General features: G+C 36.9%; 3 protein-coding genes, 2 long non-coding RNA genes and 1 pseudogene across 6 annotated transcripts; 2 read left to right on the top strand and 4 right to left on the bottom strand.

The window, feature by feature from the left end:
• Positions 1-101: 101 nt before the first annotated feature.
• On the bottom strand, positions 102-2,189 carry LOC117125715 (annotated as a pseudogene).
• Positions 1,751-7,679, top strand: LOC103840809. Its single transcript, XR_004451310.1, has 3 exons — positions 1,751-1,886; positions 2,006-2,222; positions 2,294-7,679. It is a non-coding gene; the product is annotated as an uncharacterized LOC103840809 (long non-coding RNA).
• Positions 7,680-9,829: 2,150 nt separating this feature from the next.
• Positions 9,830-13,018, bottom strand: LOC103840808 (pentatricopeptide repeat-containing protein At1g22960, mitochondrial). Of its 2 annotated transcripts, XR_004451309.1 has the most exons (2): positions 10,333-13,018; positions 9,839-10,259 (listed from the first exon to the last, which is right to left on the bottom strand). XR_004451309.1 is itself a non-coding variant. In XM_033279827.1 (1 exon), exon 1 carries the CDS (start codon positions 12,694-12,696, stop codon positions 10,471-10,473), a length of 2,226 nt encoding a protein of 741 aa, XP_033135718.1. In that variant the 5' UTR covers positions 12,697-13,018; the 3' UTR covers positions 9,830-10,470. The 2 variants fall into 2 exon arrangements, 1 of the variants encoding a protein (XP_033135718.1); XM_033279827.1 differs by having other exon boundaries at positions 9,830-13,018.
• Positions 13,019-13,269: 251 nt separating this feature from the next.
• Positions 13,270-14,956, bottom strand: LOC103840807. The gene is made up of 4 exons (XM_009117323.3): positions 14,747-14,956; positions 14,574-14,667; positions 14,266-14,475; positions 13,270-14,118 (listed from the first exon to the last, which is right to left on the bottom strand). Exons 1-4 carry the CDS (start codon positions 14,819-14,821, stop codon positions 13,451-13,453), a joined length of 1,047 nt encoding a protein of 348 aa, XP_009115571.1. The 5' UTR covers positions 14,822-14,956; the 3' UTR covers positions 13,270-13,450.
• A 1,402-nt stretch (positions 14,957-16,358) lies between these two features.
• LOC117128263 lies at positions 16,359-18,171 on the bottom strand. The gene is made up of 2 exons (XR_004451538.1): positions 17,957-18,171; positions 16,359-17,921 (listed from the first exon to the last, which is right to left on the bottom strand). It is a non-coding gene; the product is annotated as an uncharacterized LOC117128263 (long non-coding RNA).
• Positions 18,165-19,234, top strand: LOC103840806 (heavy metal-associated isoprenylated plant protein 22). The gene is made up of 3 exons (XM_009117322.2): positions 18,165-18,320; positions 18,413-18,488; positions 18,737-19,234. Exons 1-3 carry the CDS (start codon positions 18,234-18,236, stop codon positions 19,030-19,032), a joined length of 459 nt encoding a protein of 152 aa, XP_009115570.1. The 5' UTR covers positions 18,165-18,233; the 3' UTR covers positions 19,033-19,234.
• The last annotated feature ends 91 nt before the right edge of the window (positions 19,235-19,325 follow it).

Raw genomic sequence — 19,325 nt, 5'->3', positions numbered from 1 at the left:
AATAGCTTTGCATATGGTTTGTTCAAAAATAGACTCATGATGATTCATGAGAGAATGACAGAAAGAAGGGTGTGTGACAGAGATTACAAAAGAGAAGAGTATTGACTGTAATGTTTACCTAAAACATGCTCAGGAGTGTAGAGAGAAGCAGAGCCTTGTTACTTTAACTTTCTTCCTATAAATGTCCTACATTGAAGTTATGTGTTTCACACTTTCTCTCTTTCCCCCAAAAATAAAATGTTTTCAAAAGAATTAAACAAATACACATGAATCTTCTTGCAAACAACACCATTTATGTGTCTTCTTTTTATTCCTTTTCTTCTTGCCTCTGCCATACTTGCAGGTAAGAGGTGAGTTATATGGTAAAAGTAAACGAGCTTCAACAACACTGGATTGATTCCGGCCAATAGCTTAGAGCTGTGTTTTTTCCCCTGAAGAAGTAGCTGCATTACAATCTGATATCACTGATGTCTTTGTGAATGCTAAGAGAAGAGTTTTGTACATACCAACCAAGCTGAGCCATCAACAAAGACTTCTGTGCATAGTAATTGTAAAATTGAACCATATGCACTCTCAGGGACAAAACCGGCCAGCTCCAAGAAAAATATGTTCATTCAAAGTCAGCACCTCTGCTTCCTCTTCAACTGCGTAATATCTTTTCAAGGAACTCAACCTCTCGTGATGCGTGATCTTTATCCAAATGCTTGAACAAGGCCCAGCGTGTGTAAGCATCCGGCTCAATCTCTCTGTACAACTCGACAACCTCCTCCCATTTACCAAGGTCAGAGTTCTTGTTTATAAGCATGGTGTAGCTGTATTTGTTCGGCCGAATCCCGTCTTCTTCCATCTTGCGGAAGTATCTGTAAGCTTCATCTATCTCACCAGCTTTGCAGATCCCATGTAGAAGAGCGTTGCAGGTCATGACATTTGGACGAACGTCTCTCTTTCCCATCTCACCAGAATACTGAAAGGCTTGCTGTAGCCTCCCCACTTTGGCATGACCATGAATCAACACAAAGTAGGTGATCACAGAGGGAGACAATTTTTTTCTCAGCATTTCTTGATACAAGACCTTGGCCATCTTAAACCGTCCCTTCTCCAGATAAGCACGAATAACCGTGGTGTAAGTAACATGATCAGGGACCAGACCATCTCTATAAATCTTCCGCTGAAACTCAATCGCTCCCTCCAGATCCCCAACCTTGCAGAGACCATCTATACAAACGTTATAACTGATCAGATCTCGAGCGTTATGATCCTTAGCCACCATCTCTTCCTGCAGACGAAACGCTTTGTCTTTATCTCCAAGCTGTAGCTCACCCACGAGCCTTGTAGTGCATGCATATCTATCAGGCTTGATTCCTTTCTCCAACATCTCATCGTAAGTTGCAGTAGCCATGGATAGATTCCCACCCTTTCAATGAAGAGTGGTGTACGTCTTCACATCAGGATCAATCATTTTCCTAAACATCTCAGCTTTTAACCTCTGAGCACTTTCCAAATCCCCTGACTCGCAAAGACCATCATCCATCAGAGTATTGTAAGTGACGACACTAGGAGGGATGTTCCTAACTATATCAACTCACCAAACAAGAGAAAAGCCTCTCTAATCTTCCCCAATCCATGCATCAGAGTGTTGTAAGACACAACATCAGGAGCCGACATACCAAGCAGCACCCGTCTAGCATCATCCATTCTTCTAAATCTCACAACTCGATATAAGGTCCCTAGGCCCAACTATAACTAAAAACCCTTAGTTTCTAAAAGGCAACCCTATTATCTATTGATTGACCTCTCATCCGCCGAAATAACGCAACTAACTTCCAATTGAGCCTCTCATCGATCCTTGAAAACAAACACCATGGCTCCTCCCTACAACTTCGTCGGTAAGATCTACGGCTTCTTCCTTGTCAAAATAGATATGCTTTGCCCGTTTTGCTTAATCATTAGATAATAATATCTTTAGATCTGATTGTGCTTTGTCCAATTTGCTTTATCATCGCAGATGCTCCGACAGCCGTGTTTTGGGACACTATTTGTTGCCCAGTCCCTGCTGACTTACATTTTATTCATGTACTGCGCGCACAACATTAAACGATGCCTACATGAAAGTTGCTATAATGGTATCGTTAAATACATGGTTTATGATAGCGCAAGTCCTTCCCTTATTATCCATGAAAATCCCCCCGTAGAGAATCTGGTCATCACTCGCTTCCCGCAAGGTTTTGACCCTTTCTCTATTTCATTCTTCAGTTTTTTTTCTGTAATTTATTGTTGTTTGATATATATGTAGGAGGTGATCCATTCGACAAGTTTAAGAAGGTTTTTGTCGATATCATGGAATGGTCGATTGATAATCCGGTTCCTGCCAACATTCTTTACATCTCAGGAGAAACGAATCCTCATCTGACCGGTCTCATCAACAAATTAGGTATGGACTGCATCAACACGCTCTTATGCGTACCATATAGCCTTGCTGCCTTTCCTACTAACGGACGACTTCCATTAGTCACCACAGATTTTCACTTCGTTAGAAGCGTCTGGTCCTGGTCTGAGTTATCTCATGGAAGACCGCCTTTCTTCACCAAAGGTGCTCGTGGATCCTGTTAAAAGTGGCTAAAGGAAGAGCTTCGGAAGAAAAAGCAAATACTCTGGCTTTGATGGATAAGGTTACTAAATTACTAATTAAGTTAGTGTCATTTAAGTTTGTATTTAAAACCTATCCATACATTTGATCAGGTATCAAATCAAAGTTAATATAATTTGCTTTGTAGCTCTCCTTATCTTTTCCAATCTTCTTCTCCAAGCATTCTTCAAGTATGTCCTATTAGACAAATTACCTGCGCGGGATGAGTTTGTGATTCCCAACTTTACAGTTCGCAATAATACACAATGTTTATAAAGTCCACAGTGCCGGTCCTGAGATATTTATGGTCCAATACGATATACAAAAATGAGACCCTTCGATAACACATAAAAAATTTGTCGATAAAAATGTTAAATTTATGATTAAAAATTACAGTATCTTTAAAACTAGTAAAATTTTTTTTTATCAATTCTTAATATTGGTTTTTTACCTTTTTTTCTACAAAATCATCTATCAAACTTTCATAATCAAATGCTTTTATCATATCTCTTTTAATCCATAACATTGAAGACAATTATGTTAAATTATTATATTCCTTTTAATCCACTCATATTAAATAACACTAAAGGCTATATAAAACTTAGTTTTCTTTTATTTAGAGATGGCCCATCACCTTCTTAACTTATCGAACACATTAACAACATATTGATATGTTAACAAATAACAGCATAGAATAATTAGGCCCTAAAAATGTTTAAATAAATAATAGGCCCCATACTAATGTATCACATGTATGGGGTCAAACCCGCGCCTGAAAGTCCAAACCAGTGTTTTAAAAACCGGACCGGCAGGTCGAACCGTGATTCACTGAAGAAACCGAATCCGGTTTGGTTTAAGTCCTGGATTTGAAAAAAATCGATAAACCGGCTGAAAACCGGTAAAACCGGTGACCCGGATTAATTTTAAAACCCGGTTCTTAAAAATTAGCACATAATTAAGTGTTTTCAATTATTACTTGCTAAAATTTAATATTTTATAATTAGTGTTCAGCTATCCCTATTTAATTAATTTTTTATTTTCTTAAGAAACAATGTAAAAAATATATTTTTGACTCTCATATACTATCTTTATTTTACTATATTCATAAAATTTAAGATGACAGTTATAAAAATAAATAAATATGATAATTGTAACTATAAATCATTTGTTTTTTTTTTCAAATTTCAGTTTACATAGTATTCACTATTCAGTTTCTATCATATATATAGTTATTTATGTTTGTTGTTTATTTTTAGTTGATAAAAAGAATAGAAAATGTATTATATATAGAAATAAAGTTTATATAGTATAAATATATAATTATATATATTTAATTTTTCATAAATAGAAAACCCGGTTCGACCAATTGAACCGGTCCAACCAGTCAACTAGTAGCTACACCGAGTCGGTGTCCGGTCCGGTTTTCAAAACATTGGTTCAAACTCGTCTACGAATGTGGACAATGAATAGAAAGCTTGGTTTCATAAATGGGACCTCGTTGTTGAAGAGTTTTAAGCACTAATTCATTGCAGCTTAAAATGCCACAACAATAGTATTTTCCATCATATCGCAGTTACGAACTACATTTTGGAAAATCCTTGATAGAGTTCCTATCTGCAGCACTCTCCATGAGGCGAGAATGCTCCATAGAAGATAATGCAACATTAAAATCACACTGAATGCTCCAAGCATTTCTATCTCCCACCACTGATCCACCAGTAACCTCCATCTCATTCCAAAACTCTCATCTCTCCATAATACAGTTTGAAGCATATATGAAAGAGCATAAGAAAGTTACGCATGTAGCCTTGTAATTCACCCAAACCGTAATAATTTGCGCATTCGTAGAGAGCGGAATGACCTCCACCGCATCTGACCAGCAAACCCAAATCCTTCCAAGTCAATGACTAGAGTATTTGTTTACACAACTCCAGCCTGGGAAAGTAACATCAAAAATCCTTTTAAAATTCTCTTCTTGCACTTTAGTTTCCAGCAAACAACCAAAAGACAGTTTCGCAGCTTGGATCCAAAATCTTACTGCCTTTTGTTTACGTGGCATGTTGAACCCACATATATTCCAAGTGAAAATGGAGGACATTAGTGCTTCCTAGAGGACGCTTTTTTCGGTTGGGAGTGAGCCTTCTCCTGTTGGGTCACTACTTGAACTAGGTCTTTGGAATTAGCTATTGCTCGCTTAGCTAGTCAGCCTCTACCACGTTGGGTGCTTCCCTGCTTGTGACTATACCCTGAAGACTTGCCAGCGATGTGCGCAACACCCGCTACAACCTTCTCATTCGGAATAGCATAACCTACTTCCTCTACAACCTCACTATCATCTTCCTCTTCATCTATTTCTCCTTCTTCTCGAATGTCTTGAAGAACCTGGAAACCATTGGAGAGACACATCCATTACTAGACCTGTGGACTTTTATAGGGGAGACTGAGTTATTTTTCTGCTCCGAAACCAAGGACCATAATGTATTTTCAGGAGACAGCTTGAGTACCGTCTGATCATCCGCTACTTTAGGCACACACTCGCCAGATAGACTAGCTTTCCTTGAAATAGACTCAAGCTCTTCCATTAACTTTGTAACTATCTTAGACGGAGTCTTGCCCAATGCATCTTTTGACGAAAACCCCTCCATTTCAACAGAATCATTCACCGCTTCAAGAACCACCACAATAGACAGCTCAACCACCTCAAGAGTGGGCTTTGGTGTTGGACAGTCCTTTCCGACATGACCCCATTTGGAGCAATATAGGGAGTGGGGTGGGAGCCAGGGGTAACTGATAGTGAAAACAACATCTTCTCCAGTTCTACCTAAGAAGCTGATCTTATTAGGCAGTGGTTTTGATAAGTCGACCTCCACCAAGACACGGGCAACATTGAGCCGGATACAACGTTCAGTGTTTGGTTCAAGCTTTTTGAACATCCCTGAAGACCGAGACAGAAATCTCAAGCCTTTATTTGAGTAAAGATAGCTAGGTACATTCATGAGCTCCATCTACAGCGGCATTGCAGAGAGGTCAGGAGGGGAGCGAGCAGTCTCCAGTGTCCATTCCCCCAGCATCAACGGCACATCCGAGATATGCCAGAACTTCCGCTTTAGAATCCTATTACGGATCCATGCATCCTAAATTCTTAATAGTACCTATGAATTGGACATCGATCTTGGTCTTCTTCAACGGAGATGCCCAGATTGTGTTAACTGTTACGTGAATTCGAACCAATGTGAGGAACGTCATTCGTGAAGTAACCTACAATGAAGTTCTTCCACAGAGGCTCCACATCCTCCATCAACGACGTTGGAATTTCCACTTCCTCAACACCATCCTTCACCACAAACTTCGGGTACTCCTCAGACCCTGGGGAGCCGTCAACAAGAACATCCGAGTAAGAAACCCTCGCTTTGTTTCATTCTCCCAATGTCTTGTCTCAGAGCAGCAAAATCCTCATTCTTCGCCACCACCTCCTGCAGATTCCGCCTTTGGGGTTTCCAAGGGAATACCACCCGATTGAACCCTTTGGTTCGACACCTCCTTTGAGGTACGGTCTCGATCAGATTGTGGTGAATCGCCATCGCCGTCTTCCCTCATTAGGTCTTCCATATAACGTATATACTCTTGTTTTGATTAAATCATATTTTATTTTTGCGAAAATATTTTTTTTTATTGATTACCTAAAATATGATTATGTTAAAATATTGTTTTGACAGGAAACATAATATTAAGATTTTAGCCGAAAAATACATTTTCGTGATTTTGGCGAGAAAATATGATATTGTGTTTTTGAAGAGAAAACATAATTTTGTGGTTTTGCCGGAAAAGGTTTTACGGTTTTAGTGGGGAAAAGATAATTTTCAGTATTAATGAAAAATGTGTGTTTTGCAGTTTTGCGGAAAATGCATTTTTGTAACTCTGACCAAAAATACATTGTGGTTTTAACGAAAATATGTTTTTTTCATTTTAGAGGGAAAGTGCAATTTGCGGGAATATGTATTTGTGGTTGTGTGGGAAAATATGGTTTTCGGTTTTGGTGAAAAAAGTGCAATTTTGCTTTTCGGTGGCAAAATGCGTGTTAACAGTTTTGGTGAGAAAATATATTTTTGGCATGAAAATACGTTGACAGAAAATATATTTTTTCTGATTTTGATTGGAAAATGAATTTTTGTGGTTTTACGGTTTTGGCAAAAGAAAAAAATTGAACTTTGGATATAAGTTTTTGTTAGATTAAAGGTAAATTCATCTTTTGTTACTTTGGACAGATTTAGCTCCATCCATTTAAAGTTATCTGTATTAATGTTATCTTAAACTAAAATTTTAAAACTCTCTTAAATGATGTCCCTATTAATAAGAAAAAGAACATATTCCCTAATTCTAAGAAAACCAGATGCCTACAGAGTGAAGGGAAAATGCAAGAATCAGGTTGAAGTATCTTTTTTTTTTTTTTTTTTTTTTTTGTGAAACGAGGTTGAAGTATCTATCTATCTCAGAATAGTTGGTCACGGAATGGTTCCGACAGATGAAAAAGCTGGAAGGATTACTTTGTCAAGGTTGAGACGGAGAAGCATGTCTCAATAGGCTTTTATCTACTCTACACCTTTATCTCTCCGTTTAAGGAAGCGTCCATCTCTAAAGATGGTGCGTTCAAAACACAAGAATAATAATAATAATAATCATGATTGGATTTCCATGTTGTCAAAAGCACTTTTGGCGCTTCAGGCTCGGGCTCAATGCATCAGTGTCATCATGCTGAGAGGTGGTATGCGAAGTTGCATGGTTTGGGATGAGAGGGCGGCCACCAAGCATGAGAGTATCCCAGAACCACACAGATGATGCATCCTTAATAAGAGGCCCTGATGCTTGTCCATTAGGCTGTGCTAGCAGTATATTGTGCCCTTTCTTCTTCAATAGATTAAGAGTAATAGATAAGTTAGTGTCTCCCGAGATTAGCAGATAGTTTGTAGGGGAAGGAAACTCTTGTGCCCGGGATAACATCTCCGCAGTTATAATGCTAAAGTCTGAATACTTATCTCCTTAAAAAAAAAAACAAAAAAAAAAAGTTAAAGGCATGCAGCAATCATACATATATAAGTCGTCAACAGAGTTTAAGGGATTCACCGTGTGCATCAACGTGTAGGTAGGTAATGCCGCTGCGACAAATGGAGTTATTGACTTTCCTAGGGGTAAGATTACAATCCCCATAACCGAAGAAACGGATCATACGTATGGAGAGCCAATCTTATATTTGTTACGACCCTAGAAGCATCACAATCTTCAGGGATTCCACAACTCCGAACATCCCAAAAGACTGTAATGGGGGCTTTAACGAATTGCTTCTCACCCATCTTCAACCCAACCAAATCTTCTCGCCTCGATTCTTCGTCTGATGACAGTGGATCGCCACTCTCTCCGTCAACTTCATCATCCGCATCCTCGACCTCGGCCGCGACCAAAGCTTCTTCCTTCTTTATATCCATCTCGAAACCAGATGAGAGATTAAGCAAACATAGCTCAACAATAGCGAGAGAGAGAGATTTGGGAGAGATTTTCAATTTTAGAGAGAAAACGATCCCCAATCCAGTTATATAATAATAGGAAACAGCGACGCCGACAAAAAAAAAAAAGATTTTTGTTTAAATGTTCCAAAATTTCAGTTTTGGTTCACAAGTTTCATTTATTTATAGAATAGCTCAGAACATGTTTTAAAAACTGTCTCGTTTAAAATTAATTCTTTTTTTTTTTGTGCAACCCTTTAAAATTAAATTTAAAATTTAAATTTTTTTGTTATAAACCGTATGTGTTCAATATTTGGTAATTAATATTTTAATGGGTTATGTTTTATATTTGACAAATTTTAGATGGTGGGCTGAAAATACATGAGGTCCAATCTCAAAAAATTGAGCCCAGAATGTAACAAGTTCAAGAAAGTGAATCAAAATTGGTCAAGTGCAAATATATTAGTGTGAAATTAGTATTCCCTCCGTTTTTTAATATAAGTCGTTTTAAATAAATTTTTCTGTTCCAAATTATATATCGTTTTTAGTTTTCTATGTAAATTTTATTACTAATTAATGTTGTCTGACCAATAATAATATATCTTCTACTTTTCTATTGGTTGAATTGTGGTTAGGTAAATAACTAATGATGTTTTTGTTTAGAAAATATAAGAAATTAATAATTTTCTTAATCTATGTGCTAGGCCTGGGCGTTTTTAACTCAATCCGAAGTACCTACCTAGATCCGAACCGGAAAAACCGAAACCGAATCCGAACTGTTATACAAAAATATCCGAACAGGACTTATGAGCTTAGTACTTTGGTGTTTGGTTATAATCCGAACCGAACCGACATCCGAACTAGGATCCGAAGATATCCCAAATTAGTTAAATATGTTAAAGTTTTTATATATTTAAGATGATTTAGATATTTTAGGATATTCAAAATATTTTTTTAGTTTGTTTTAATTGTTATTTTGAATACTTTTTAGTTAATTTAGATAGTTTAACTAATTTTTAATTAGATTTGTAAACAATTTATATATTTTGAAAAAAAAAATTGTCAATTTTTAAGGTTTAAAAAAATATTTTTGGACGATTTTAAAAATTGGTTACATCTGATTATCTGATTTATCTGACTTAAACAGATACTCATCCATACTAATTAGTGATCTTTTTAGCCCATTTTGGGTAGAATCTTCAATTACATGTAGGCTTTGCTTTAGATTGCTGAACCTTCCAACGATCAAAAGTCCATTAGCTTATAACAATTAATCTGATGTGCTGCCTGCTTTTTTGGTTGTTTATGATTTTTTGTTTTGTTATTAAGTTATTTGGAGTCTTATTAGTGAAAATCATTTGATCATATTTCTGAATTTGTATTTCATCTGTTTCGAATAAATATGTATTTCCATGTTTTCACACATTAAACATTTGAAAATTATTAATGCATTGTTTATGATTTATTAACAAATTTCAATCACTCTGTATCAATAATAAGGTTAATAAACTCGGTTTTGTAAATTACACTTTATCAACTAGTCAGAATATATATATAAACATTTAACCAAAAAGACAAGTAAACCTGTTTTATGATGTTGGTGAAAGTTTAGGTTTTTTTTTGTAACATGTGAAAGTTTAGGTTTGAATAATCATTTTGTTGGTGCTTTGCTGCAAATAGATAAACATTGCGTTGCATATGATCATTACAAAAATGACCCAAAGTGTATCATGATTCATGAGAGAGTGACCGAAAGAAGAATGTGTGACCGATATTACAAAAGAGAGCACAGAGCAATGACAATAATGTATACCTAAAACATGCTCAAGGGTGTATAGAGAAGAAGAGCCTTGTTACTTTCGCTTTCTTCCATAAATGTACTACAATGAAGTTATGTGTTTCACACTTTCTCTCTTTCCCCCAAAAATAAAATGTTTTCAAAAGAATTGAACAAATACACATGAATCTTCTTGCAAACAACACCCATTTATGTGGTCATCTTTTTATTCCTATTCTTCTTGCTCTGCTGTGTAAAATAATAATGCCATAGTTGCCGGTAAGAGTGAGTTAAAAGAGCAACAACATTGGATTGATTCCGGGCATAGCTCAGAGCTGCGTTCCCCCTAGAGAAGAAGCTGGCAGTACAGTCTGATATCACAAACAATGCAGAAGTCTTTGTGAAAGCCAAGAGAAGAGTTTTGTACATACCAACCAAGCTGAGCCATCAACAAGACTTTTGTGCATAGTAATTGTAAAACTGAACCGTATGCACTTCTCAGAGACAAAACGGGCCAGCTCCAAGAATAAATATGTTCATTCAAAGTCAGCAGCACCTTTGCACCCTCGTCAACTGCGTAATATCTTTTCAAGGAACTCAACCTCTCGTGACGCATGGTCTTTGTCCAAATGCTTGAACAAGGCCCAGCGCGTGTAAGCATCCGGCTCAATCTCTTTATCTAGCATCTCTTTATACAACTCGACAACCTCTTCCCATTTACCAAGGTCAGAGTTCTTGTTTATAAGCATGGTGTAGCTGTATTTGTTCGGCCGAATTCCGTCTTCTTCCATCTTGCGGAAGTATCTGTAAGCTTCATCTATCTCACCAGCTTTGCAGATGCCATGTAGAAGAGCGTTGCACGTCATGACATTTGGACGAACGTCTCTCTTTTCCATCTCGCCAGAATACTGAAAGGCTTGCTGTAGCCTCCCCACTTTGGCATGACCATGAATCAACACAAAGTAGGTAACCACAGAGGGAGATAACTTTTTCCTCAGCATCTCTTGATACAAGACTTTGGCCATCTTAAACCGTCCCTTCTCCAGATAAGCACGAATAACCGTGGTGTAAGTAACATGATCAGGGACGAGACCATCTCTATAAATCTTCCGCTGAAACTCAATCGCTCTCTCCAGATCCCCAACCTTGCAAAGACCATCTATACAAACGTTATAACTAATCAGATCTCGAGCGTTATGATCCTTAGCCACCATCTCTTCCTGCAGACGAAACGCTTTGTCTTTATCTCCAAGCTGTAGCTCACCCACGAGCCTTGTAGTGCATGCATATCTATCAGGCTTGATCCCTTTCTCCAACATCTCATCGTAAGTTGCAGTAGCCATAGATAGATTCCCTTTCTTGACGAATCCTTTTACAAGAGTGGTGTACGTCTTCACATCAGGATCAATCCTTTGCCTGGACATCTCTGCTTTTAACCTCTGAGCAGTTTCCAAATCCCCTGACTCGCAAAGACCATCCATTAGAGTATTGTAAGTGACAACGCTGGGACGGATGTTCCTAACAATCAGCTCACCAAACAAGAGAAAAGCCTCTCTAATCTTCCTCAACTTAACGTATCCATGCATCAGAGTGTTATAAGACACAACATCAGGAGCTGCCATACCAAGCAGCACCCTTCTAGCATCGTCTGTTCTTCTAAACTCCCAGAGCGCGCGTATATAAATATTATAAGTAGATGCGGTTGGAGAAACACCCGCATCGAGCATAAGCTCAACAACCTCCCACGCTTCATCAAACAAGCCTTGTTTGCAGTACCCTTCAATCAAAGGGTTAAACGAGTAAGTTGTCACAGGGAATCCAGATCTTCGCATATCTCCGTGAAACCGCCTAGCTTCCTCCATCTTACCATTCTTGGAGAATCCGTTAATCAGTATATTATAAGTCACCTCAGTAGCATCAACCTCTCTTCTCTCCATCTCAGACAAAATCTTGGCCACTTTCCGCAAATCCCCCGCCTTGAAACAAGAATCCAACATAGTGTTAAACGTGATAACGTTAGGCACAACTTCCCTCTCCATCTCAGACACAATCTCCGGAACTTTAACCAAATCACCAGCCTTGAAACAAGTGTCCAACATAGTGTTAACAGTGACAACCGTCGGCGTAATACCGTGCCCCACCATCTTCCTATAAACCTCTTGAGCCTCGTTAACCATCTTTTTATCCCTAAGAAGCCTCAAAACTAAGTTACAGATTCTAACGCTAGGCAAGAAGCCTTTACTAATCATCTTCTCGAAGCTCAACAAACAATGCTTCACCATAGACTTCTTGGTGTAAACCCACAACAACAGATCAAGAATCTTGCAAGCAATGCCTTTATCAACAACACTCAAATCTATCAAAAGATCGTAAATTTCGTGCATACCGAGATCGATGCTCCTCTCAGCGACCCAACGGGCTTTGCTCATGAGATCATTCTCAACCAAGATCTCGAGCAAAGCAGCGAAGGCGAGGGATGACTGTTTGAGATCGCGCTGGCTCTGTAGCCACTTGAAGAAGTGGAAAGCGATCTCGGGCTTCTCGCGAATCATGTTGAGGACTCTAATTAGAAGATCGGGGTCAGTAACGAGGGGATGGAACTGGTGGGGAGACCACTTGCGATTGGGATTGAAGCTGCGGGAAGTCAAAATGAGATGAGCGTAATGGGACTCAGGGTTGGGAGGAGAGGATGGTAGAAAGAGGAAGCGTAGCTTAGAGAGGGAGCTGGTGCTGGAAGTGGAAGTGGAGGAGAAGGATCTGGAAGCTCTGCGGCAGAGGCGGAGACATAGGATCATTGAGGAGACGGAGAGGAACGCATAGGAGCGAAATGGAATGGATCAATTGAAGGAGAAGGAGAAGGAGGAGGAGCGGCCATTAAAGTTCCACGAAGCCTTGTGACGACATCTCTCTCTCCCCTCCCCTGTGGGCGTCGGCGACAGTCAATCAATTCTCCCGGAGGCTACAAAAAAATAAAACAAGGGTTTATCTCATTGTTTCTCTTAACCGGATCGGTTTAATCGTTGCCTTCCTATTTCTGATCCGGTTTGGATTTTGTCTAAAATCGTTAAAGTTTAAACCACTGTTAAATCCGGTTCTCTGCTTACCTTTCTGATCATAATCGAAATGAAATTTACAATAGATGGTTTATAGAAGAGTAAGAGAATATAGAAAACCATAACCGGTTGAGCCATAACCCAAAAATGTTTGGGGAAAACATTATCATGTGAAATTACCTACTAGTCCTTCTCACTAAAGTCTATAGACGTGATCACACATGATCTTGTCTGTAGAATGTTTCAAATCTATTCCCAGAATCTAGTTTCCAAAATGAAGTTTTCATTGTTCCAAGTTTGGTAAGATACGAAAGCAAAATCTAAGCTACATCCTAAAGTTATAGGAAGTGTAACGCAACGCATTGAACAATGCATATTACATGAATGTTAAAAACACACATGCTACTTTCCGACAGGAACATAAAAGTACACGACTTTACTGTAATAAAAACACACAAAAATGTAACTTAGAAGAAACCTTGCAGAATCCCGAACCCTAACTGCCAAGGGTAACATTCTGCATTTCAGCAACTACTTCATCCTCACATCTCTTATCTAACTCACCTTCCATGTGTTTCATCGTGTTTCTTAGCTTCCCGCAAGCTCCTGTAAATGCCTCTGAAGCACTCTTCAAACCCTCAACTTCGGACTCGACTTCATCGAAGTTTCCCTGTATTATCTTCAGCGCTTGCTTCATCTTAACAATCTCCTGTGGAGGATAAACGCAAGCTCCGATCTCATCGATCTGATCACCAGTTCCTTTACACAGCTTCAGTAGCTTCTCAAGCGAGTCCACAAACCCGCTGTTATCTTTCGGATTCTCCAGCTTGATCATCCCGGTGATAACTCGGATGAGTTCTTTTATCACAATGATGGTCTCAGACACAATCTCAGCTACCATTTGAGCAACTTCCATTTCTTCAGGAGACAGATCATTCCCTAAATCATCATCATCTTCGTCATCGTCATCATCCTCAGGTGAAGCTGGTTTCACTTCTTTCATCTCCCTGAGAACATCCTTCATAGAAACAGCAACCTGAGTAATAGCCCTGCCGATGGCAGTGATGTTTGTCGCAGGAACCTTCTTGAAACTCGAGCATGCTTCCCACACTGCTCCTGAGAGCTGCGGTATAGACGGCTTCTTGTCCTTCTCATACGATCCCTCTAGTTGTAAAAAAACAATCACGATTAAGTAATATTGATCACACACTAGTAAAAGTAAGAGCCTTTGGCTTTGAACATTTCATCTAAGCTTCTTGTTGGGTTTGAATATGAAGAACGAGAAGAGAAGAGAGGAAACGTGTAATATACCGTATAAGGAGACGGAACCCTGCAACAGTCTGAAGCTGGAATCGACGATCTTCTTGACGGAGAGATGAATGAGTGAAGAAAGAGTAGGGCCAGCACCAACAGTGCTTCCATGGCAACAAAGTAAGAAGCCTTGAAGAGCGTTGAAGTAAGACTCCATAGTCTCCTTAAGTGACTCAGCTTTTGGAGCTTCTCCACTCCACAGCATTCCCACTATTTAATTTTAAATTAAAAAAAATACAAACTTTACCGAAAGAGAGGGAAGCAATCAAACAAAGAAATGAAAAAAGAGAAGTCTTTTTTAAAGGAACCTATGGTGGCTTGTCTAGAGAGGTGATCAGACATCTGAAGAACATCGTTCCAGTTCACTTTCTCCTCTGTCGGAGACGCTGTTCGTTCAAACAACTGCAAGAAGAGTTTAGTATAGTTCGTGTCTAATTACGATTCTAATTTCATTAACAGGAAACTTAATAAGAACACTGACCTGGAGAGTATCGTAGATGGTGTTGAGATGAGCAATCAGAAATTGATTCAGATCTTCTTTCTTTGTTTTCCCCATTTTTTCTTCTTCTTCCTTCAGCTCGCTTGCGCCTCTCTCTCTCTCTCTCTAGTGGCTAAGCAAAGGAGGGTTTTTGCACGAAGCTTTTCTGACGGTTACTAACGACGTCGTTTCAGAAAGCCTTTTAAAAGTGATTCTTTTGTGGTTTTCGGCCTTTTGGGCCTGTTTTGAATTTAGCGTGACGACGAGGATACATCTAAAGGCTGTTCTTGATGTTAATTATTTTCGACACAGTGATTTTCTTTCTTTTTTTTTGGCTTCTTCTTCTTTTGAACTAGGATTACACGCATGTTATGTTGATGGAATCCTGACTATGTAGGGTTAAAAACTATGTTTAATAAAAAGACCCACTCACGTGACAACTGAATTACATGATTCTGACTATGTACATTATTTTATCAAAGTTGTGTGCATCATCATGTATCTAGAGCTTTTGAGACAACTTTCATGTACTCAGTCAAAAAACTATATATAAGCTTGTTTTATAAAAATGCAATTGCTATCTAGTAAAGTTACTCAATTATTAATCCTAATAAATAAGTATATAAACGAAATACTCGTAGCTGACAAAAAAAAAACGAAATACTCGTTTTGTAAGTCTTGAGTTTCCACAATATGAAAGTTAAATCATCACCCAAATGATGTAGGACTGATGATGTCATGTTCATAAGGTGTGAGTGAAAGACTGGGGATCGTAACAAGTGTTGAATACGACTTTTCTCCTCTATCGATGGGGCACTACAATATCTTTTCGTATGGTCTTAAACCATATATTCCTTACAATTAAATTATATTATTTATAGTATATCTTTTAATGCATGATATCTATACTATTATTTGCAAAGTAAAATTTTGCAACGGAGTTCTCACGTTAAAAGTTAAAGCGGTTAATATCGTTTATACCCTTAATGAATAATTATATAAATTAGTCAAAAAATAAAAACGAATTTCAAATCATCTGATTAAAAAAGTGATTAATATTAATAATAAATCGTTTATACCCTTAATGAATAAACTATATAAATTAGTTGAAAATAAAAACGAATTTAAAATATATTTAATTAAATAAGTGATTAAAATTAATAATACTAAGAATTATCTAAAATATAAATAATCTGTACTATTATTTGCGAAGTAAAATTTTGCAACGGAGCTCTCACGTTAAAAGTTAGAGCGGTTAATATCGTTTATACCCTTAATGAATAATTATATAAATTAGTCAAAAAATAAAAACGAATTTCAAATCTATCTGATTAAAAAAGTGATTAATATTAATAATAAATCGTTTATACTCTTAATGAATAAATTATATAAATTAGTTGAAAATAAAAACGAATTTAAAATATATCTAATTAAATAAGTGATTAAAATTAATAATACTAAGAATTATCTAAAATATAAATAATTAAAAACGAATTTCTATTAATACTATTATATTTATATAGTATATTAGATAATTGACTATAAATAAATATAATAAAAATTTCAAAAATAAAAATATGTTTTAAAACATAAGATAATTCTTAAATATATTCTGTTGTTATCTGAAATTAATATTTTATTATAAAATTTTTAATGTTTGATATTACATATCTATAATATATGTAATGTTTAATTTATCTTTTTAAAAATATAATTAATAATTTATTATGTTGATTTTGATTTAATAGTTATAAACAAATAAATATCTATAAGAATACTATGCCCGCACATGCGGGCATAACACCTAGTAGGTAAATTATTTACAATCAAATAAAGTATATTATTTACAATCAAATAAACCATAATAAAGTATATTATTTACAATCAAATCATTAGTCATTGGTCTCCACAAGTTACTGGAGTATTGATAAATCGTATCCACAAGTTGCCTTGCACCACTAAATATAGGAGAAGATATTACCGAATAGGTAAAAGGGACGTTTACCAAAATTTCAACCTAATCTGCCCTAAAACCATTTTGCCAAATAAGTTTTTTTTAGCACAATCAACTCTGTAAATTTCAAATATTCTGTCAAATCAGTTTTGTTTTTCTAAAGTTGTTGGTCTATAATTAAATACCTGAAGTGTAAAAGACAGCACAAAATATGAAAGGTGTATGTATATCCTTTGGCATTGCACTGTGAAAAAGATATGGTTAATGTTTCAAAGGTGTATGTATATCCTTTGGCACTGCACTATGTTAGTTCATCATCTATTATGTCATACGCATCCACCGTCAATTTGTGCAAATAAGCTCATGAGTTCTGTGCCGATCTTCACCACAAGCCTAGCCTATCTACTTGTGACCCTCATGTCTTTCATAGCTAACCAAACGGATTCCAAATACGTTCTCTTGTTTAATCTAAGAAGAAAAATATGGTTTGGCCATAAAGACAAGTCAAGATTTAAAGCATAAAGTTACATCTTGCTGAAAAAAGGATAAAGTTAAATAGATCTATATATTTAAATGCAAGAAGATCTTTGGACGAATTACAATGACTAAAGCAATCGCGATGGAATAGGAAAAAAATGTAAAATGCATGCATCTCCTGCATTGGCTGATTGATATATGTATATAAATTTTTTATTTCGGTAGGTGGCTCCATTTGTTTACTATATATAAGTAATGTTTCAATTATTCAGTAATAGTAGTGTATGTAGCAAATGCATCTTGCGTGGTACTCCGAATTAAATAATATCAATCCTAAGAGAAAATTATAGCATCAATCATATTACGTACTTCATATGTTTTCCGTTTTCATCTTATGTTTGCAAGATAATTGCAAATCCAGACAACCAACCAAAAGACTGTTGTCCGAAAGTAAAACACAAGTCTGTCTCCAGTTTTCATAGGTATAAGCTCAGAGCTGGTTAACTGACAGAAACAAGACAAAAAAAAACATCCTTAAAAGTGTCTATAATAGTTAAGTTGGATTTATTTGGTTTAATAGACGGATGCTTTGCAACTTTTTTCTTTGAAGTCGCCTTATATACTACATAAGCTGACCCTCTGGTAACTTCGATGACCAAACTTTTCAATAAATCATTCAAGTTTATTGACACGAACAATTATCCATTAAGTAAATATGAAAATGACCCGATGAGTGAAAGGAAAAACCTAGGAAATTAGTTTACAAAAAAAAAAAAAAAAACCTAGGAAATTACAGCCTCGTTGTCCGCCAGGAAATATTTTAGAGGGTCGCATCAATTAGAGAGACATCTCCAAGTTTAAATTATTATCGTTTCACCTAATGACACTTAATTAATGCTCACTTCATCAAGAAATAATATGTTTGTTTGCTAATCCTCGAAACATAATTTTCACCCGCCTATATATATAGACACTGCTCCCATACGATCCACTACGAGCTAGCTCTCTCTCTATCTCTCCCTCTCTCTATATCTCTTCCCTTCTCGTGTGTCTGTAAACATGGGAGCTCTAAATTTTCTCTCTGGCTATTTCTCTGATCATTTCTACGTCTCAATAAGAAAACGGAAGAAGCGTAAAGTCATGCAGGTAACTAATAATCTCTAAACGACTCCGTTTATCTCTTACTTCCTCGTTAATTAATTCAATGTTTATTCATTTTCTCAATACGATAAGAGCAGACGGTGAATATAAAGGTAAAGATAGACTGTGACGGATGCGAACGCAAAATCAAGAACGCAGTTTCTTCCATGAAAGGTTTGTTCCTGAAACTAAAAGCTTCTCTAGTAGTCAAACACGACCCAATTTTTTCATATAAGAGATTTTATACGTCATTTGTATTGGCTAGCAACTTAGGACACTAATTAATTGTGTACTCCAAGTAAATTATCACTGACACGAAATTTCGCTTAAGCGTAATAATAGCCATGATTTATATTATATGAAGTCTCATATTTGAAAGATTACAAAGACAACCATATTGATCACCACTTTTTATTTTGAAGGAGCAAAATCTGTGGAAGTGAATAGAAAGATGCATAAAGTGACGGTGAGTGGTTACGTGGATCCTAAGAAAGTGTTAAAGAAAGTGCAGAGCACTGGGAAAAAGAAAGCTGAGCTATGGCCGTATGTTCCATATACTATGGTGGCTTATCCGTACGCAGCTGGAGCTTACGACAAAAGGGCCCCACCGGGTTTTGTGAGGAAGTCGGAGCAGGCTCAGGCGCAGCCAGGAGGTACAGACGATAAGCTCATGTCCCTTTTCAGCGACGAGAACCCTAACGCCTGCACCATCATGTGAATAATTTTAGCTCGTGACGTTATAGGGTAACGTCTTATAAAGTTGATGTTGGAACCTTTCTTGTTAGTGTATTGAATCAGAAGCAAAGAAACTTATAGTACCAATAGCATGTAATAGATATGTATCAGTTTCATACTATGCGTTTACTTGCAAGTAGTGGTTTATTTACTTGTATTTTAATGAATAATTTAGCTTGTTTACATTGTGCATGCAAGCAACTAACACTTGTAGGCATTCGATTGAGATTAACTTTATATATATACGCCTTGAAAAATATCATATTATAATAATTC

This window comes from Brassica rapa, chromosome A09 (genome assembly GCF_000309985.2).
Source record: "Brassica rapa cultivar Chiifu-401-42 chromosome A09, CAAS_Brap_v3.01, whole genome shotgun sequence".
Taxonomy (NCBI): domain Eukaryota; kingdom Viridiplantae; phylum Streptophyta; class Magnoliopsida; order Brassicales; family Brassicaceae; genus Brassica; species Brassica rapa.
This window is presented reverse-complemented; position numbering and strand designations above follow the sequence as displayed.